The 22,640-nt window shown below is 39.2% G+C and overlaps 1 protein-coding gene across 1 annotated transcript; it reads left to right on the top strand.

The window, feature by feature from the left end:
* Positions 1-1,317: 1,317 nt before the first annotated feature.
* On the top strand, positions 1,318-21,926 carry LOC139943865 (eukaryotic translation initiation factor 5-like). The gene is made up of 11 exons (XM_071940734.1): positions 1,318-1,415; positions 1,531-1,742; positions 10,399-10,672; positions 11,226-11,307; positions 12,137-12,309; positions 13,530-13,751; positions 14,766-14,921; positions 15,636-15,803; positions 16,251-16,415; positions 17,868-17,987; positions 18,813-21,926. The coding sequence occupies exons 3-11, from the start codon at positions 10,601-10,603 to the stop codon at positions 18,936-18,938; spliced, it is 1,284 nt and encodes a 427-aa protein (XP_071796835.1). The 5' UTR covers positions 1,318-1,415; positions 1,531-1,742; positions 10,399-10,600; the 3' UTR covers positions 18,939-21,926.
* The last annotated feature ends 714 nt before the right edge of the window (positions 21,927-22,640 follow it).

Genomic DNA, 22,640 nt, shown 5'->3' with positions numbered 1-22,640 from the left:
CCCCCCCCACCTTTTTGAGGGTGGGGGACACAATATCAAAGTTCCCCCCCCCACCTTTTTGACCACCTTTATCATGAAGCCCAAGTTTTGCCCTGTGTAAGACGAAACCCGGTGTCCCTATATGGGCATTAATCCTGTTGGCAAAGGATGACACAATTTTTTGAAGGGTGGGGGACACTATATCAAATGTCCCCCCTCAAAATTGGCCCTAGATTGCATCACAGAGCATCTAAAATGCAAAATTTCCCCGGGCCCTTAATCGGGCCCGCACCTCACGACGTAAAGGCTTCCCACACGCATGGTCCATCGTTGACAGATTTGCACCTCCCCCCTGAAAGAGTGGAAGGAACGTGAACCCCACCCCATTTTCGAAGGGTGGGAGACACAGTATCAACTGTTTCCCGTGTCTTTTGACCACCTTTATCATGAAACTCATGTTTTGCACTGTGGAACTGTGGAGCACTGGAACACAATATTCCCATTGTTCTGTTTCGTTTGCCATTTGGCCGCTTAATGGCCTAAAGATTGCACCACAGAGCATCTAAAAATGCAAAATTTTCCCGGGCCCTTAAGCGGGCCCGGACCCATGCCGTAAAGGTTTCGCATTTGCGTGCTCACTCTTTAGCAGACTGTCCCCTAAAATTCGTGTCATAGACCAACACCTGAACATGCTGTTAACCAAAAAGATTCTACTGCTCACATTTTACAGATGCTCTGTTCCATTCTGTAAGCATCTTATTGGCCTAAGATTGCACCACAGAGCATCTAGAATGCAAAACTTTCCCGGGCCCTTAAGCGGGCCCGGACCCATGCCGTAAGGTTTCACACTTACGTGCTCACTCTTTGACAGTATTCCCTCCCCCTAACACTTGGTTCAAAGACACGCACTTGAAGATGCTGTCAACCCAAAAATGCTCACATTTTACAGATGTTTTGTTCCATTCTGTAAGCCTCTTATTGGCCTAAATATTGCACCACAGAGCATCTAGAATGCACAATTTTCCCGGGCCCATGCCGTAAAGGTTATGTCCCCCCACCTTTTAAGACGGATTGACGCCCCTGGCCTTGACGTTGTACCGCGCGCATCACCGAAACACTAGTTTTCTAGCGATGGCACGGGATTGGGACTTGAGTCAAGTCTACCGCTACTACTGGGAGGAAAAAAGGCTACGCGACACGCGAGTGCTAGCATCCGGGAAGTTTGCACGCTGGTACCCTTACTAGTCGAGTAGGTATGTTTGTTAGAAAAATACAAATTACCAGCGTGACATTTCCACTAACGTAACGTGATAATATGTACATGTACATGCGCTGTATGCGTAGGATACATACATGCATATGCACAGAATTGCGACATCGACATTTCGAAGCGACGAATCTCCCATATTGCTTTTCGAGCTTGCGAAATACCTTCAGTAAGTGGTGTTATTTTGCTTTTCTTCATTCCAAAACGACCATACCTTTGTACAACATTAAACTATTATATCTATGGAAAATGTTAATATGCTTTTTATTTATTTTCCGTTCCAGTAAGCAACAGAAATAGAGGTGTTTTCGTGAGACGAAGTTTCAGCACTTTCTTCTGACAACGTGGTAGAACCACAGACTTCGCAGAGATTGGAAACAGTTTGCTTTCGGCAAACTAGCCGCTTGAAAGTCCCTCTCTGCAGTGCAGTGACTGTTTTTATTGTCATTTATTTTGCACAAACTCAAAGTGTTTATGTCTTTTTGCAGTTGTTGCGGTAAGTATTGTAAGGAGTGAGGTAGGGCATGCCGCATAGGGTTACGAAAGGGGGGGGGGGTATTCAGTTCAGACAATGAATGATTGAAATTAAAATTAAATGTTACAGTTACATGTTTTATTGTTAAAAAATGGTCTGGTAAATGAATTATTTTGTGAGAATTTACTTGCCGTTTGTTAACTTGTATAGTTATTTATACAAACAATAGAAACCAACTATCGTGATTATCTGGTTTGTTTTTCTCTGTTTGAGTAATTGACACCTTTTTTAATCCAAAATCACCACTTTCTTGACTTTGTAGTTTGTTTGATGTCTTAAATATTCAATTATTAATATGTTGAAAAATATTCAACCGATAGGTCTAAATTGTATCAGATATTATCTGCAAGACTTTTCTTCTTCAAATTTGTTGAGCAAACAAAAGATAATTTTTTGCAGGTAGTGCCTGGTGTTGCCATTGTTGAGTGTTGACTGTTGTACTAGTGTTCTATCGTGGAGCTTTTTAGCTCCAGGGTTTAATGAAGCATACATGTACCCTCAACAGTACCGTTTATTGTTAAGAAGAGGCTGAGTAAATAGAACAATTAATGAAATGCATAAAAGGCAATTCATAAATACCCCAGACAGTTTCGCTACTCCTATTGGTTGAGAGCGCGTCATGTGGGGGTGTTTAAACGGTTGATAATGACCAGCTAGAGCTGTTAACAACCGGCTGGCTTATCACGCGGAACGCAATTCATAGCTATTATGTATTAGTAACGGCGCGTATTCTAAGCGCGCGCGTACAAACAGATTCTTTACAAAGTTTTTGCAAACACATAAAACCTTGAATTTACAATTGTCAAAGTGTCTAATTGTATTTTTAATAGAAGGGCATTTATGAAATGGGAATAAAATAGTGACTTGTTCTTAAACGTCCTTTTAAAACCTTGCAGGGTCGTAGCTGTGCGATAAAGGCCCTCGCCTTAGGCTCGGGCCTTTATCACATGGCAACGACCCTGCCGGTTTTAAACGGCCATTTACGAACTCGTCGCTACCTTTTTATTCCCTTATTAATGCTGTACATGACCTCTTCCTTATTAAAGGTAAGGTCACAAGTTGGTTTTTCTTTTCTTAACGTAATGCTTCATCATAGGCAAAAGTTACTCCTAGATCTATGAGGTTTGTTCCACTATCGTCTCCACAAAACTCTGATTATTATTATTTTTACAGGATTATTATAAATTTAAATCTCACGAAAATTAGGCTTTATGTGTTCTTTGAACTATCATTGAGGCTGTCAGGGGTCCAGAAAATCCACTCCGCAAACTCAAAATTGTCAAAAAGTTAAAAACTCTCACCGTTGTATTCAGATCCCTTCCACACTGTTTTACTGTTAAAACAATTATGCACACGCACTGAGCAGTGATCTGTGATTTGTGTACAAAACATGCCCACGCGTCGGGGAACAGCGCAGCTAAAACACTCCATGGAATAGATAATAAAAAAAGTTAGTTGTCAAGCCTCTTCTCACACCTTGAAGCGGTGTGATGACTATTACCCGGAAGATAAAATGTGCCAAGAAGTTAATGACGAGGATGAAATGTACACAGCGTGACACCCTATGATGTTATCATTGGGTGGGTGGTTAACGTCATAATTTGTCCAAACCAAACACCTTGCAAAACAGTAGCGTCAAGATGAGTATATCGGAAGGAAGTAAGCAATAATGCCATCTTTAAGTAATTCCAAAGTGTCTTGGACTTGGGGACCTAGACATGTCATGCCTTTGACTACCCACATCCCCCTTACATGGAATTCATAAATTGTGCTCAAACCAGGATTTTGTTGTTTTTGACGTAGTTAGTCTGTCATTTGGTTAGTCACTGCGGTGAAGCTTGATGTTTTATGAACAAACAAGACTTTTTCAGTGGATAACGGAACCTCTTTTGTCCTTCAGTGTTGTCTAATGTTCCTTTATGATGTCAGTTACTATTTTCAGTCTTCTACACATCCCCATAAATGCAGATTTTTAGGAAACTTGGACTGAGTTTGGAAATCCCAAAACCAGTCATTTCATATTGATTAATCTTTAAATTGGATAATCCTTGTTATAACTTTCTGCACCGTAGCTGTGGTAGTTAGTCATTTTGTTAAATGTTATATAAAGTGGCAATGCTCGTCTATAATCATTCATTTAAAACTATTGAACAGTTACAGAGTACACGTAGACACTTTATCGTACACTTATTATAAAGGTTGAATACTCGCATTGGAAAAAAACAAATCATGTCTGATCAAATTTTTCAAAATTCATCTAAGCTGAGTAAGGTAAGTTCATTGTTTTATTTTGAATGATTATTTTGAATGATATCAGCCATTTATTTTGAATGATATCAGCCATTTAAGTGTAGATCTAGATCCAGTTTCATAGAGCTGCTTAAAGCTGCAAAATTATCCTCCTAACATGCCAACGTACCATGTCACATGTACACTCTTTGACTGGATTACGTTTGCTAAGCTGGGTGCTTTAAATACAGCTCTGTCAAAATAGGGCCTGGTGGACCTTATGACTGTACATGTTTGGGAATTCTTAGACTTCCTTGAAGTGTGCTTAATAGAAACATTGATTTGGGTTCAAGAGCTGCTTAAGGACAAACGGTAAATGAGCACAAAATAATTGAGCTTTTACACAAAACATGATTTCCTGCCAAAATAACATGTCACAAGTGACATTTGTGACTGGTTTCCGGCTTTTTTTCTGATAAAGCATTGTTAAGCATTGATGTTCTTCTTAAGCAGCTTTGTGAAATTGGGCCCAGACGGAGTGTTTGTTCATAAGCCATTTGAAATTACTGTTAGGATTCTGTTAACTTTATAGAAAACCGGCTCCATCTCTTAGTGTCCTTAACATTTTAGGAAGTGTTGGAAGTGAATAATTTCTACATACATATTTGTAAATATCAACTTATCTCATTTCCTTTGTATTGATATACCTTTTAGTTTTCTTTGAGGTCTATGTTTTAGAATGTCTCATTCAGATTTTTGTTTTGTTAAACTCTGCCTACATTCCCAGGCCTGGGATTACACGAAGGGCACATAGGCATGTTGGTCTTAGTGTACCAATAGAGCAAGATCTTCCTTGCTCTATGGTTTACCATAGACTTTTACATTTTCCAATGGAAGTGCTCTTTGCAAAATGAAAGCAGCCTTGCCCTTCACAAGATGATATTCATGGTATTATTACATACAGACATTGTACAGTTCAACTTTCACTCCACACTGGAAAAATGTGAGTGCATTTATAACTGGTAAGGTTTTGAGAGATCATTTCCCTAATGGTTGACAGCAATAGTCGAACCATGGTTGAACCTTATCTTCATCCCACATATGGATTCAATTTCCTGTAGCCCTGGAAGCCTGAGCGCCATTTGGATGGTGCACTTGGAGTGTACTCAAACTGGCTGAATCTCAATGGGATTGTAATCTGTTTTTGAAAGCATTCATTCGCCTCAGTATACAATTGTTACAATTTGATTTAATGAATGTTAAGAAAACTATGTAATGTTGTGGAAGTGTTGTTTAGGAAGCCAGGCATGATATTATTCTTCTGGTTTCTAAATTGTTTGCCCACATAAAAATCAGCAAAATTTACATTGTGAATAAATGGCATGACAAGCGTACCATATGTAGGTCAGCCGTTGTACTCAACAAATTGTTCAGACTTTTTTCCCCTGACGGCAAATAGTCATGCTTTGAAGTTCACAGCTTTGAGAAGATGACTTTTACATCATGTGACAATCCCAAGATTTTAGTTTGATGTATAGTCATTGCATCCATGAGCTATGGTTGGTGAGGCTGTGTACAGTGCCTATATTACAGTATATATTATATCAGCATCTATTATATGATTACTGTATCAAAAATGAAAACGGTATACCTTTTCATGTTGACCATAATATAAATGTACTATGTGTGTTGGGGTAAAAGAGGTTTTGCACAATAATTTGCAGGGTTCCCCCCAGGATTTTAGGGGGGACTCTGGACCCACGTTTTTGGATGTTTGGTCTAAGCCACTGGATTGAAAACAAGATCTTCAGAATGTTTCCTATTTGGCACTTATCTTTGTTTTAAAAGCCCTACTGTACACTCTGGAGCATTCTATGGTTTTCTCTTGATGATTTTTTGTGTGGTTTGGTATATTAGGCCATGGGCCCAAGCCATTTATTCTGTCAAAATGCTGCAGGGTCAGGGGTGAAGAAGGTTTGAGGTCATAATAACATAGAGAAGGTATTCATAATGAATAATTTACAATGTTCAAGTTAAAAGTTTGGTTTGGCTCCTCAAAAAAAGCGATTTTCTAAGCCCCCTTTTTAGGCAAATTATTGGAGTTACAACCTTGTTCCCAAATATCACGAAAATGGTACTATGGGACTTTAGTACACATAAACTCACTACCCATGGGAACGAGTGTGAGATTGTTTGTTTGTTTGTGGAACAACACAGATGTCAGACAGTGCATGCAATGGAGGGGTTACAGTGGGTGTTTATCGTGTAACAAAAGACGAATTTGAACCTGTTATTGCATTTAAAGAGTCTTCTTGGGATAAAGTTATTGAATGTGTAAGTACATGGAAAGAGTTAGATGGTTTAGAGAAGAAAGCTGCCATGGAATTTGACCTAGAAAAGAAACATTTGTACGGGTATGATACAACATCATGTATGTATTAGTTACATATTACTACATGTACCAACGTTTTACTGGAGGCGTATTGGATATGGGTTTCAGTTGAAGGAAGATGTTATATCTATCCTCTCCAGAAACATTTATATCCAAAACCAATGAGAGAATGGAGAGGTTATATCTTCTTGGATATTCTTAAGCAAAAAGCAAAACAAATCAGCAATTTGTTAAAAAAATCTGTCAGACACACATTTTACAGATATTGAGCTAATCGTATTTTTGCGTGGTTTGAACTTCATCCCCAAACGGTCTATACCATCCTATGCCATTTGAAACTGCTTTTCAAAAAAATGAGACTAAGCGTTTTAATGGCGGGGAAACAAAGGCGGAGCCTATATACACCCCTTCCGAATGCCATCAATACGGAATCTTCAAATCACCTTTAACACATACCTAGAATCGTACATTGAAGGGAAAAGTTTCCGTATGGCGCCACCACTTTTTCATTCGAAATAAAACAATATAGTACCAAATTTACCTGATTTGATATATCCCTTTTTGTAAAAATGAGTGAAAAAGTGGTGGCGCCATACGGAAAGTTATCCCATTGAAGGTACACTGGAGGAGTTGTCCAAAACAAAAATTAAAAATGTGCGACAAATTGACTAAAGCAGACGTCAAAGTCAAACAAAACAAAAATTGCCATAAAATCATTTGACAAAGCCAGGGGTGTTTGCGTTCTCAATAAATCAGACTATATACACGAGGGGACTAGGCAACTGTCTGGGCCGCACTATAAGTTGGTTGACGAGGATTTAACAAGTGAAATCACAGCTGCGGTCTACCAGGCCGTAACTAATCTGTTCAAAGAATGGATAATATCCAAGGAAATATTCAAGTTTCTCGACCCCGGCCCCACAACCACCAGATGATTAAAACACCTCGCCTATACCTACTGCTGAAGATCCATCAGTGGTTGCGGGGCCCCAACTCAACAAATTTCAAAATACATGGATTTTTCCTTGCTTCCAATTGTCAAGCAACAAAGCACATACACACGAGACTCTTCACAGGTTCTCCAAAAACTTGACACTTTGACATTGGACAAAGACTATCTCCTAATCAACTTGGATATTGTTTCAATGTTTACAAACTGTCCACAAAAAGAGGCTACTCAGTTTGTGATGCTTTAGACGAGGAAACCCAGGGCTATACGCTATACAAAAAAAACAAAAAAACAAAAACAGGCACGTTGTCTTTTGGAACTAATCAATGGCGCAAATGTCTTTGAGTTTAATAACAGATTCTATAAACAAACAATAGGCGTGGTAATGGGTAGCGAATGCAGTCCAGAAATGTGTGATATCACTCTGTTCAAATACGAAAAAGAAACAATTCTCCCGAACAACCCCGAAATAGTGTCCTACATGAGATATAGAGATGATGTTCTAATCATTACAATGGCAACTGAAGCAGGGCGGAGGATTTCATTAGGACGCTAAACAACTTGCATCCAACATCTATTCATCTCGGAGATATCTGAAAAACAAGTTACCTTTTTAGACCTCGTCCTTTACAAAGGAGAACGTTTTCAAAAAGAAGGGAAACTGGATACTCGAGTAGCTACACAAGAAGCAGACACATTCCAATATCTTGCTCGAGATTCAGCACACCCTAAATCAGTATTTGGCAGCGTTATTAAGGGTGAAACGACAAGATACAAACGTTATATGTACACACTCAAAAGACTTTGAGGAGAAGGTTAATTTCTTCAAGACTAAACTGTCAGAACTGGCTACAACACGGAGAATTAACCCGCTTCACACTTAAAGTAAACGAAGACCACCGGAACTCAATGTTGGCTGCCTCACCTAATTTAAACCAACAGAATATATCTAATCCCCCACTCGTCTTCATCCTGCCATACTTTGCACAGATCCATCATTCCACCCCATGGGCTCTCCTTAAACACTGGCACCTCTTGGAAGGGAATGCTTATAAATCTCAAAAAAACTCTTCCCAGCCCCACCACTGCTGGCCTACCATTTACATAAAACAAAAATACGATCTAGATTGCCAGACCCTACAGAAAAAGACTGGCTCAAGAAGTTAGCAATACTTGGCTGAATAAACACATAGAGAAACAAGACTCAAGTGAAAGGGGTTCCCCCCCCAACCCCTACCCCCTCCATTAAACTCAACCATCTGACCTCCCAAGTCATATAAATGAAGCGTTGTATAAGAACTAATGCCTTGCACTCATCAAACATATAACGTGCCGGCATTAAATTTTACGTAATAATAATTATTATTTAATACAGATATGACATTTCACACGTTATGAGAAACTACAACATCTTACTTGGAATGTTTCTAGGCATACCATACATATGGGAAACTTCATGGAAGATGTATGCTGTTCCTCACCACACCTTTCTCTCCCCCCCCCCCCACCACTTATCCAATGCCCTTCCCTCTCTCCAGTCCAAATGTTTGTTTAGAACAAAAACAAGCCTCCAATAGTTTCAGAATAGCCTGTCCCATAAAAGTGCTCATCATTTTACAATGATTGCGCCTTAACTATTACAGATATCTGAAAGTATGCGAGTATGTACCGGTTTTACTTTTTATGTTTGTCCTAAGGCTTTTACATACACTAACAAAGTTGTTTGACGCACCTGTGTCTTGTGAAAATTACAAATAGAACTGTCTATGTGGCTTCACTGTCTTCCCTATAATTCACAGTATGATTTCACTCTTCTTTTCCAAACATAGTAGGTGGCTTAGAGAAAAAAACTTGCCCTTTAAAATTGTGCTGGGCTAGTCAGGGCGCTAGTTCAGGTTTTCTTTCTTGTCAGCCATGACTTCTATGTGACCTTCCCTTTAATAGCTAAATCATTAAAGTGAGAAACGTCACTTTATTCCAATATTCCATATTGATGCCAGCGGTTCCTTCTAAAAAGTCTCTGTCAGGGGGGGGGGGACACAGACACTGGAGCCACTTCCATGATCTACATTTACCTGTACATACTGTAAAAATAATGCAATTCACAAAATATTTACCCCCCTCATAATATTGCAGGACACTTGTACTTTTGTAATTGTGATGTTTGAAATTTTGGAGATTTTTTGTGGGCGTGGCTAACCAGGGCTAAATGGGGGCACATTATCCCCCCAGTTTCTGGTTTTCTGGCTTTTCAAAGCATATAAAACTAGTTCATGTATGCCAGTTAGGGAAAACTAACGACTTTATACTCGGTCAACAAAATTTCATCACCGCATGCAAAAGTTGTGCATGTAATGACTGTATTTATAGTAAATTGTTGACTTTTTGCTAAAAATGAGCTATTTAACTAAGAAATGGCAGCCAATTTGTAAACGGGCACTTTCCATGTTTTGTGAAATCCTTCCAGATCATAATTTTTATGCAACAGGACAAATTTTGTGTATAATAGCTGTTCATTTTGGGTGTTTCTTGGACATTTCTACAAATAAATAGCCGCCATCTTGAATTTTAGCCGCCATCTTGGATTTCTCGCTTGCGAACCAATATTTTTATGAGAACATTGTTTTTTCTTGGAGAGGGCACCATTCCCTACATTTTGATGTATAGATCTCCCCTTCACCCCTGGGGCTGCAGCATTCTTCTATTTCTAGAGGACTTTTTGCCCTTCGGCCCATGGCCTATATGGAGCCTTCAATTGTCTGAGTTGCGTGAATCAAATGAGATTATTTTCAATGTTGGTCAATAGACATGTAGTACGAAATTGAAAGGCCTCCAGGGCTTCCATAAACAATGAATGTTGGGAAGGGGTAGAAGATTACACAATGTTGTACATGTACAGCACAGATGAATTCCACGTACTGCAAAGAGTACTATCTTTATGGTAACATGTGTATAGATTGAAGTTAAAACCCACAGGAGAATGGTTAGACTTCCCAATGGTACACCGTTCCTACAGAATCTTAACTATGACTGTATTTTCCTTGCAGATATTTTGGTGAGGGTAGCCAGTGCTAAAAGCCCACCGTGCCATCCACACACAAATCGCCATACACACACACATCGGCATCCGCCAGACGATTTTATGTCTTCTTTACCGAACTGTCCGTGTCATCCTTTACATCACAACAAAAGGCTCAAGTCGAGTAAACACATACAGAGTAACGGTTCCAACACAAGAGAGCAGCCAAGATGGCGCTCAATGTCAACCGCCATGTTACCGACCAGTTCTACCGTTACAAAATGCCACGGCTCGTAGCAAAGGTCAGTATAGTTGTGTCTCAGTGTGATCAGTGTTGTAGCCATGGTGGGTGGTGTAGGGTGGGCCTGCCCAGAACTAACAAATTTCGCCCAGCACTCTGAGCAACATACACTGTCAAGCCCAGATTTCTCCCAGATTGCACTTCAGCAATGATGGGCCCCATATCTAAACATGAATAGTTTTGTTGAACAGCTTGCCGTGGTGGACTGAATTCGTTTAAGAGCCTACCACTAAACTTGGTCTAGCATTTAAGAATTCCCTCTTGTTCCATCTTGACCGGCTTCTCTAAATGGTTTTCTACGGATTTAAGTGCGCCTTTACAATTGCTGTGTTATTATGATTTGTTAGCTACAACACTGTCTGGGATTTCGGATTCTTTGGGAGAGGGTAACCCTGTTTCAGTCCCAGGAGTAGGTAGCAACATGCCCCTCGTGGCAGTTGATTTGGATCGATGGCCAAAATCTGTGATGTGTAGCCCTCACCTTGAAGTGGCCGCGCGGCCTTGTGATGTTGGGCAATATCTCATTAAAAGAATTATTAATTTTATCCCGACAGGTTGAGGGCAAAGGCAATGGAATTAAGACTGTCATTTCCAATATGGTGGAAGTGAGCAAGTGTTTGGGAAGACCACCAACATGTAAGTATCCATCCAACTACATTGGGAAGGCGTTGATGGGATCGGTTGGGGTGGAATACAGTGGTGTGGGGGTCTTTTTTTGTTGAAGTGCTGGAAGATTGGGGCTTTTATAGTCTCGAGTTCTAAACAAATAACTTGTTGTCAAATGGTAAGTTTGAGAAAGTCTGTCATCCAAAACGTCTTCATTTTTATATGTGAAGTAGTGGTGGCTAGCCGCATTAGTCTGGTAATTGCAGCATTGTAGCACTTAACTTACTCACTAGTGAGAAATATCTGCATGAGCTTTTGAAGAAAACAACTACTTCATCAGATGCAAATAAGAAAAAACAACTTCAACCAAGGATTATCAGTCCTGCACAGTCTAAACAAAGGATGGTCATGAGTAAAAAAAAAAAAAAAAACAATCTCCATTTAATCCACTACCAATACAGTTCAGTGTTAAGATAATCCTTAGTTGTGCTGCTTCCTTATCCATCCTAGCTGGTTGGATACCAGCTAGGTTGGATAAGGCTTAACGCCCTTAATTGGCGTACAGCAATTGGTTTATTGGGTGACCAGGACCCAATCTCATTAAGCCTGTTATGACAAAAACTTGCTAAGCACAGAAACGTTTTGCTTAACAGAAACAGGTTACCAGCCCAAATTACAGTAAGTTTACATTGTTGTGACTGGTGCACCACTCAATTTGATTAGCAAGGGATGGTTCCAAGCAGTATTTTCTGCTTAACAGCTTAATGAAATTAGGCCAGGTAGGAGTGAAGTATATAATTGAAAAATGGAAATGTGAAAAATAAATACCCGAAATAAATTTGTCTCAATTCCTTCGCAGATCCAACAAAGTTCTTTGGCTGTGAGCTTGGGGCGCAGACTCAATTTGATTTCAAGAATGAACGCTACATTGTCAATGGTTCCCACGATGTCTCCAAGCTTCAAGACCTCCTGGATGTCTTCATCAGAAAGTATGTTCTCTGCCCTGGGTGTGACAACCCAGAAACCAACTTGGTAAGTTTGACTCGACGTTGCACTTCATGGCTCAGTTTCATAAAGCCTGTAAACACACAAACTTGCTAAGCACAGAAAAGTATTGCTTAACAGAAACGGGTTACCAGCCAAAATTACATTCAGTTTACATTGTAGTGACTGGTGCTAGAATACAATTGATGAGCAGTAATTTCTTTTTGACAGCTTAATGAGTTGGCTCCAGGCAGGTACCAAATTCCTTTATCTGCTTGCCGTTAAGGGGGGCTGGAGATTTGATTAACTTTGCCCAATTTCATGGCGCAATTAAGCACAAAAAGTAGCTGAGCAAAACAAAATGATGCCAACCAGAAGGAGATTACCAGCCAAAATACCATCTTACATGTACTACACAGGACTGGTATCGTTCTTAGTTTTGGAGAAATTATTAAAGAGGTATTTTCTGCTCAAGTATCTCTGTTAGGCCTGGGCGAATTATTCGAATATCCGGTTAATGGCGAATAGGTTTTCCTATCCGTAACCGCGAATGCCTTTTTTTTTCTTAACCGGATATCCGCATAGGGCGCGAATACCTATTTACAAACCGGATAATTCTGTAATTACAACCGAGTAACCGGATATTCTTTAATATCCGAATATCCGCGGACGTCGAGCGACAACTGATATGAATGTTTTGTCTGAATTCTTATGAGACTTCTATTGAAAGACAGCATAAAACAGCATAAATTAAGTATTTAACTATGCTCACCTCCGTGAAGAGTTAAAACAATGACATTTCACACGTAATTTGTTCAAAGATTACAAAAGTTTTCCTTCACGTAGAGTCAATCACGATCAAAACAAAAAGCAAATCGCCATCTTTAAATTAGATCCGGTCATTTTTATGAATGAACCGAGTGACACTGTCTAAAACTAATATCAATCCGCCCATAAGATCCCATTCACAAACGAACAGCGCCCTCTAGCGGCAAAAAAAAAAAAAAAAAAGGTTTTTTTTTTGGTTTTTTTTAAATAGCGCCCTCTTGCGGCGAAAAAGCTATTCGAATATCCGGTTAATTTCGGGTAGTTGGCCAGCGGTATCCGAATAACAAAATTTCACTATTCGCCCAGCACTAATCTCTGTATATTGGGCATTGGTCAGTGACACGGATGTTTGTGATGGCAGATTACCGAGAATATTCTCTTCTATCTAGAATATTATTTTTCAGAATCATTCCAATTCAAAAATTAATTTCCCCCTGCAGATTGTCAAGAAAGGAAGCATCGGTCAACATTGCGTGGCCTGCGGCCACCAGGGCATGGTGGACATGCGCCATAAACTGACCACCTATATCACTAAGAACCCGCCAGAACATGACCCCACCGCCATTGGCTCCAGCAAGACTGAACGCAAGACTCGCAAGAGAGAGTCCACTAACAATCAGAACGGGGACGGAGATGCAGATGGTCTTGATTCTTCAACCTTGGTAAGCCAGCATTGTTTGGGATGAATTAAATTGTATTGTTGATCAGTTTAATACAATCTGTTTTTCTTGCTATAAACCAAACATTATTGCCTCCTCATTCGGAAAGTTGGAAGTTGTCAAGTTTCAACAAAAAGTGGAAAGATTGCATGCCATGTGCAAAAGTATTTAAAATGCTTTGATTTGTGGAACATGTTGTTCGTTCGTTTGAAGACACACGCACACCGAAGGCAGTATTCTATGGCCAGTTAAGTACAGGAACCCGCAAACTATGCCGCCCCAAACTCAGATCCAAAGACACACTCAAATCCAAACTCAAAACACGCAAGCTTGATGCCACTACCTGGGAACACACAGTACTCAATTGGCCCAATTGGAAAGACTCCTGTAATGATGCAGTCTCATCTTTTGAAGTGTGAAGAGACAACATAGTCCAACCCCTTTAGTGACTTCAATTGCATAATTTGCAACATCTGCTAATCAGGAAAAGGCCTAGCATCCCTCATGTGAGGGCATCAACCTAGGCGTTGATCATCTCACCATCCTATGCTGAACACTCGTTATGTTCACAGGCATAAGATAGAAACTTTAATCCTGTTTGTTAGTTTTGTTTCCAAAAGCTTGCTCACAGCATGTATATTTATTGGCATTTAAAGGGAAGGTACACGTTTGGTAGTTACTCAAAACAAATGTTGACTTGGTAACGAGCATTGGAGAGCTGTTGTTGGTATAAAACATTGTGGGAAACAACTCCCTCTGAAGTAACGTAGTTCTTGTGAAAGGGGTAATCTCTCACTAAAATAATAAAAGACTAGCAAGAAATCTTTTATTTCTATCTGAAAGCACACAAATTCGTCCAACAAGGGTGTTTTTTCTTTCATCATTTTCTCGCAACTTCGATGACCGATTTTATGCTTATGATGCGATACGTCAAGTCTTTGACAATTTCCAAACGTGTACCTTCCCTTTAATGTTGACTAGTTTCAAATTGCATTATTTGTACTTTGTTAATTCCAGAAGGAGGATGATGATGATTGGTCTGTAGATACCAGTGAAGATGCAGTCGCCAAGCGCATGGAGAGTTTGACGAGCGGTGCTAAGGGGATTACCCTCAATGATGATCTGACTAAGACCTCTCAGGAGCGACTGGATCTCTTCTATGTGTTTGTCAAGGTGGGTTTTACAGTCGACCACACTGCGAGTCAATTTTTGTTGTTCTTCAGTTACCCTTTTCCTAGTCCAGCCGAATTTCATAAAGCATGTAAGCACAAAAACTTGCTAAGCACAGAATAATATTTCTTAGCAGAATAGGGTTACCATCCATATTTACATTTAGTTTGCATTATTGTGGCTAGTGTCCCACTCAATTTATGCTTAGCAATGAAACTTGCCAAGCAGTATTATTCTGCTTATGAGCTTAATGAAATTGGGCCCAGGATACAAGTCACGTGTTGTACATTTGACGTGGTAGTTTGGCTGGTAGCCTAAATCTGGTAACCATAATTGTTTCGTGCGCAGCTACTTTTTGTCCTTAAGCAGCTCTATGAAAGTGGGCCCTGAAGTTTGAGTAAAGTGCACTAGACCCGAGCCTGTATGCTTCGTTTTTGAAAAGGCAAGGGCACCACGGCATTTTCTCCTTGGTAAAGGGCACCACGGCATTTTCTCCTTGGTAAAGGGCACCCTATGAGGAAATTAAAAATTTCTACTGGAGCATTTCAAGGACCCAATGAAGTATCAGGCCTAAAATAATTTCGTCCTGCAGATTTTCAAGACGCATCGGTCAACATTGGTCAAAGAAAGCATTGGTCAACTCCACTCGGCCATGACATTCCACATGCATAGCAAACTCTTATTTTGATTATTGCTGTTTGTCATTGACTTGAACAGAACAAGAAAGAGCAAGGGATAGTGGCATCGCCTGGAGCTGACAAGGAGATTCTTCAGGAGGCTGAGCGCTTGGACATCAAAGAGAAAGGCCCACTGATTCTAGCTGAGCTTCTCCTGGATGAGAATATGATCAAACAGTTGGTCACTTATCGTCTGCACTTCCTCAGGGTGAGTAACAATAACAGACACTGCATTATGGAAGGATAGAATCCCCCCGAGTGGTTTGTGGAAGTAAGAAATCTTTTTCGGCTGAAGATGCCGACACTCCAACTGGGCTATGTAGCGCTATGTTGGCGGTCTCCCTATTTTGCAAATATCTTTGTTCAGGAGTGCCAGTTACAAGCCAAACAACCGTTAACTGCTGTGTAGCCAGGGATCACACCCAAATTCCGATACAACCTGGGAAGTGGGGGACCATCAACCAAAGTATGGGCAACTGCAATCTTATTAATGCAGAATATTCAACAGTTGTAAGATGTCTAAAAGCTTTTGTCCTATGTATTGCAATCTTGCTTCTGCATCTCTCCTGCGCCAGGAGTGTCCTTTAGACAGACATGGCGTGTTATAAATTGCCACTATTATTATTATTGTGATTATTATTATTGTCTTCCGCAGTTCACCAATGACTCCCATAAGGCCCAGAAGTACCTACTAGGAGCCTTTGAGCAGCTGTGTAAGACCTACCCTGAGAAGCTAATGGGTAAGGTCCCGTCCCTACTCAAGAAGATGTATGACCTTGACCTACTGGATGAGGAGGTCCTGATTTCCTGGTCCAAGAAGGTGAGTGCAAGTTGTTGCTATTATCTTGTCCATAAACTCTTCCAAGGTAGTGGGTTTGAATCCCACCCGAGTGGATTGCCTTTTAGTTTTTTTTTGTAACAGAACATGGGTAAAGGTATTGAGTCGGACCTGTATGCTTTGTGTTTGAAAGGATAAGGGCACCAAGGCATGTTCTCCTTGGTAAAGGGCACCCTACAAGGAAATTGTAAATTTCTACTGAAGCATTTCAAAGGCACCAAGGCAATGACCAGGGGGCATGGTGGCAATTGCCTTCAATGCCTATGTGAAGTATCAGGCGTGACATTAATAATGCTCAAAAACATCCACCCAAGGGATGCTCAAGGCGCTAACAAGAAGAAAAGTTATTAAAAATGGCATGTCATAAGGTGTGTAAACAATGGCATGTCATAAGGTGTGTAAACAATGGCATGTCATAAGGTGTGTAAACAATGGCATGTCATAAGGTGTGTAAACAATGGCATGTCATAAGGTGTGTAAACAATGGCATGTCATAAGGTGTGTAAACAATGGCATGTCATAAGGTGTGTAAACAATGGCATGTCATAAGGTGTGTAAACAATGGCATGTCATAAGGTGTGTAAACAATGGCATGTCATAAGGTGTGTAAACAATGGCATGTCATAAGGTGTGTAAACAATGGCATGTCATAAGGTGTGTAAACAATGGCATGTCATAAGGTGTGTAAACAATGGCATGTCATAAGGTGTGTAAACAATGGCATGTCATAAGGTGTGTAAACAATGGCATGTCATAAGGTGTGTAAACAATGGCATGTCATAAGGTGTGTAAACAATGGCATGTCATAAGGTGTGTAAACAATGGCATGTCATAAGGTGTGTAAACAATGGCATGTCATAAGGTGTGTAAACAATGGCATGTCATAAGGTGTGTAAACAATGGCATGTCATAAGGTGTGTAAACAGTATACAGTGCTTGACACTCAGTTATTAGGTTAAAAAGAAACTACATTCTTTTAAGTGTGTTTGGAGAGATGGCCCATAGTTGCAGATGCTTATTTCATTTATATACATTGAATAGGGCAGGCGCAAGTAGTAGGATAAGTAAGAATGTGATGAAGAAATGGTCAGTTTAAGAAAAACTTCTTCCTTGTCTTCTCTCCATGGGATTCTTGATGAGTACAGTGATTATGTTTGCGTTTCTGAGAGTCATTGGCTTCATGAACAGTATAGAGGAAATGAAACTCATATTTCTGGAAGTCAACTCTTAAAATGTGTAAATGCTGTGTCTCATAAAATGTGCACTACACTGTGTGACACACCCACATTGATGCAACCAAGATAATTTTTAGATGACGTCAGGTGAATTAGAGCATTAACTTATTTACATTCGTTGTATATTAATCCCTGTACCCAGCATATTAATTGCTTTTCTATCGGTTATTAACTTGTTGAACTCTGTTCTTCCCTTTAGCCGTCCAAGAAGTATGTTTCTAAGGAGATAATGAAACAGATTCTCGATAAAGCTGCACCGTTCATTAAATGGCTGCAGGAAGCTGATGAGGAAGAGTCTAGTGATGATGAAGGTGTCGAAGTAAGTAGTAATAATAATAATATTGAAAGTCTTATATAGCGCACACATCTACCAAACAAGATACTCAAGGCGCTGAGTAAATACAAACTTTCAGAAGTTATTGCAATGATGGATTCTAAGACCAAATTATGTAGCACCTTAAAAGGGTTTACATGGTGCTACAGCTCATTCAGCAAACACAGCCAGAAACACCGGGGCGAACCCCTTGTCTTTGCGATAAGTGTACTGGGTTCTTTTACATGTAATACTCAACACATGGGACCAAAGGCTTTGCGTCCCAAACATGAAATCTTAGAAGACATTTCAAATTTGTTTTGAAAACCTCAATTTAGGAAGTCGGTGTACAAACTCTTATTTCTATCTGACATTTTGGGGATCAGTTTGTCTCAGTGGATTCTTTCCCTGCCTTTCAATTCTGTGGACCCCAGTTCAAATCCCACCTCAAACAGGAGGCTTTCATGTGAATTGAGTTTTCAGTGCCTACCTGCTTGGTTTTCCCCCCACATTTAAAATTTCTTGTAGTTTCCTATTCATTCTGTTATTCGTGCTGATTGTGCTGTTGGATGTGCAATAAAAGAAAAGAAACTAAAAATAAAAGTTGAGGTTCGATATTGTTGACAATAAGTAATTGCTTTTTTTGTTAATTGTTTATGGAAAAACTGATGGTGTGACCACCTCCCATTAAATTTTTGGTATCAACTGGGCAGTCGATTGATTGGTCAACAATTGTGTTAACCATGGATATATGGATGACACTGAATTACTATGTATGTGCTACACAATTGAATTATTTTTAAATGCTAAGTATTGTTTAATTCATCCCAGGTGGCATTCTCTCATCGTGGAGGTGGCAAGCTCAAAGTGGAGACCATTGCATCTCCAGACAAGGCGTCCAACCCTTCATCTCCCTCTACTCCAGCTGAAGATGAAATCGACATTGACGACATCTGAGGTCACGAACCAAGGAGGCCAGAACTGCACTGTAGATACTCTATCGTTAGGAGTCTTTTTCAAAATGTGTTCACTTTACGGAGGTTCTTTTGTTTGTGGTAATGCAAGCACATTATCTTATAAATGTCCCATGTCTTCGGGAATTAAAATGTTGGATTTGAAACTTTGAATGGTGGAAGTTTAACTAAGAGAGGTTTGAGGTAAGACCATGTGAAAATCTCTTTTGGAGTAGTGGTGGTTCTGAAAAGAAACAAAGGTTAACGACTCAATGCTTTGATTTATTTGCTCTGATCATCTTCACTTTTGTGAAGACGATCAGATCATACTGATCGAAACCTTGAGTCATAAACCGCTGGTTCTTTTCAAATCCAACACTGCTCATAGAGAGATATTTACATGGTGTTACCGCTAAGCTTGGGCGATAGCGAATTATTTTATTCACGATATATCGCGGATAATATATCGCGATATTCGATGTAATCGCGATTAATTAAATTTGACATCATCAGTCTTTAAACTCCCAGTGAAAGTTGTAGAAGAGGCAATCATAGCATAAGAGAGAGGTGTTAAAATGGTTTTACTCCAAACCTATGGGGTGCAAGATGTCTCAGCTAGGAAATACATCGCGATATTGCGATACTAAAACGATATCGCGATAATATCACGATATATCGCGATATATCGATATTTCGATTAAAACCAAATCGAACCGATATCGAAATCGTTTCCAAATTAATATCGCGATATTCGATAATATCGTGATATCGCCCAAGCTTAGTTACCGCAAACCTCTCTTAGTTAATTGAACTGTTGTGAATCTGGGGCCGTTTCACAAAGAGCTAAGATTGATCTTAACTGCAAATCAATCGTAGTTGCTAAGCAAAGTGTGACGTTACAATACAAATTACTAACGCTTACAAGTTATCTTAAGATTGATCTTAGTGCTTTGTGAAATCGAGCCAGGCTCATTTTGTGAAAATGGGTTGCGTAATCTTTACTTCAGACGTTAGCTGGACTCTCTATCATGAATTGTACAAAGTTTCTGAAGTTGTATTTGCTGAAACGTATTGCTACAAAGAAGTATAGCTTTAATTCCATTCAAAGTGTATGTTTAATCTGATGCTGAAGTCTTTTAGTCGACAAATTGCTTGTAAAGCGTAATACCAAATAACATCTAAAGTGAAAATGCGTCATTAACTGCTTTTATCTTTGGGTTGCCTTTTCCTTTGCTGTTATTTTGGTTGACTTTTCATTTACTTCTTGTTTATTTTACCAAGAATTGTAATATTTACTATTTTTTTAAGCTGAAAAAAAAAAGATAGTTGACTTTTTTTTTTTTTGCTAGGTTATTTTTTGGTTTTTTTTTTAAGTTGATTATTTCATTTGAAAAAAAATTCCGTAACATAAAAAAGATAGGAATGGATTCTGAGAAAGTTTGCTCTAAAAAGGGTTGATTTGATGTTTAATGAAGAATAATTGGAAAACTGTATGATATTAGAGATTAAATCACCATTGAATGCACAGTAATTGCACTTGTTAAATTAACAAGGTATTGCTGATTGAACAAATGTAAAATCTGTAAATTGCCTCTCTGAAAACGATAATTGTGTGTACAAGATTGTCATCTTGAGCATGATTGATTATAATTGACTGTCACCTAACAAAGGTTTTGAGCAAGTTAGAGTGTGCACTAAAGGTTAACTAAAGGTTGACTATTTTGACTCAAACCCAGGCTGGTCGACCATTGGTTGACTACTGTGGTCGACCATTTTGAACCAGCCTCATGACCATGGTTTTTTCCGTGGTCCCGATAGCATGTTCCATGCTTACATGTGTAAAGCGCAGAAGGGAAGTAGTGACACAAAAGCGAAAAGGCGGAAGGCAATGAAGTTTTAAATACCGTGTGGTATCGATGGTTGACTAGCTAGGCTTCCAAACGAGTCGTTTGAGTGAGTACATGTAAGACACTGTGCATGCTGGTCTGTAGTCAACTAAGTGTGCGACTCGAACTTGTTCATAGCCGCTGCAATTTTTTCCAATGTATTTGAACTGTTATTAATGATGAGTCTTTTAAAGTATTTTGTTGTAGTCTGTGTTTGAATTAACAAGTTGTTACATATCCTGATGTTTCGCTGTGAATTACATCAAATGCAGATCCTTTGGATGGATTATATTAATCACGGTATGTACATCATGGGGATTGTGAAAGCAAAAAGGAATTTCCTGTCACAATTGGGGAAAACTGCACTTTGCTTGCTTGACCAATGATGTGAATTTGTGTGAAATATAACCCGGGCTTTATAAGCATTTATTACTATGGAGGAATTAGGGGCTAAGAGAGGGGTTGAATTTGGTCAGGGGGTAGAAGGGGGGGGGCAGTGTTAATGGTTAAATTTTTCCCAGTTTAAGTTTCACTCTTTGAGAAGGCTTTTGTATTGTACTTTGTATTAAAGGAACACGTTGCCTTGGATCGGACGAGTTGGTCAAAACAAAAGCGATTGTAACCGTTTTTTATAAAATGCATATGGTTGGAAAGATGTTTTAAAAGTAGAATACAATGATCCACACAAGTTTGCCTCCAAATTGCGTGGTTTTCCTTCAACTGTGCGAACTAACATGGTCGGCCATTTATGGGAGTCAAAATTTTGACCCCCATAAATGGCCGACGTGTTAGTCGACGAGGTAAAAGGAAAACCACGCAATTTCGAGGCATTTTTGTGTGGATCATTGTATTCTACTTTTACAACATCTTTCTACCCATATGCATTTTATAAAAAACGGTTTCAAACGCTTTTCAAAGACCAACTCGACCGATACAAGGCAACGTGTTCCTTTAACTCCTCCTGTCTGTAAAAACAGTTACAAGATAATAAATACTAGCTGTTGCTAAGAGCTGCTTTACTTTATCGCACATTAACATGGTGATCCAGCCACAATTCAGTGGCCATCTTGAATAACAACACAAAATAAATGATGTGGTGTAAGAGATTTGGGCACGTTGATGTACAGGTTTATTTTGATTGCTGTAATAAAAATAAGCGGAGGTGATTTGGGGTATAGGTATTAAATACTATTTTCTTGACTCAGACATAGTTTCATACAGAAATATATCTCTCGGGAGGTTTGGTACTGGTATGAGCTTATGGTTACCTCTGATTAAAGTAATAAAACAATTCTTAATAAAATAATTACCAATCCTGTCGCTCTGTTATTACAAACAGCCAAAGATGTACCTTTAAGCACTAACTAAAGGCAATGTGAATTATAAAATATTAAATATTAAACATTAAATATTGGAGCATTTGTCTTTAATAAAGTTACCATCATTGCATGTTGAAACAGACCTGTTGTTGAATTTCTTAAGTTCTGTGTTGCTAAAATTTCATTCAATTGAGATACAGGTAACAGAAGGGGGTGGAATGAAACCTTGAGCTTGGAGAAGTTTTAGTTTTATGAGCTGCTCATCAATAAATTTGTAGAGAACAAGAAAGTTATACTATCCTCCTAGACAGTGTTCAATGGCTTACTTATGTTGATGTGATTGAATAGAGCAAAGGACAGGTTAAACCTTTATTATGATCCCATGTTAAATTTCTTTCCAATATAAATCAATTTGGTTCTGATGTGGACAATGAAGATAACTTCACTTGTTTTTATCTTCTTTTCTTTTTTCTTTTCTTTCCTTTACTTTTTTTTTTTTTG

Source organism: Asterias amurensis, chromosome 1 (genome assembly GCF_032118995.1).
Source record: "Asterias amurensis chromosome 1, ASM3211899v1".
Lineage (NCBI taxonomy): Eukaryota > Metazoa > Echinodermata > Asteroidea > Forcipulatida > Asteriidae > Asterias > Asterias amurensis.
The sequence above is the reverse complement of the archived record's forward strand: the minus strand, read 5'-3'. Positions and strand labels throughout refer to the sequence as shown.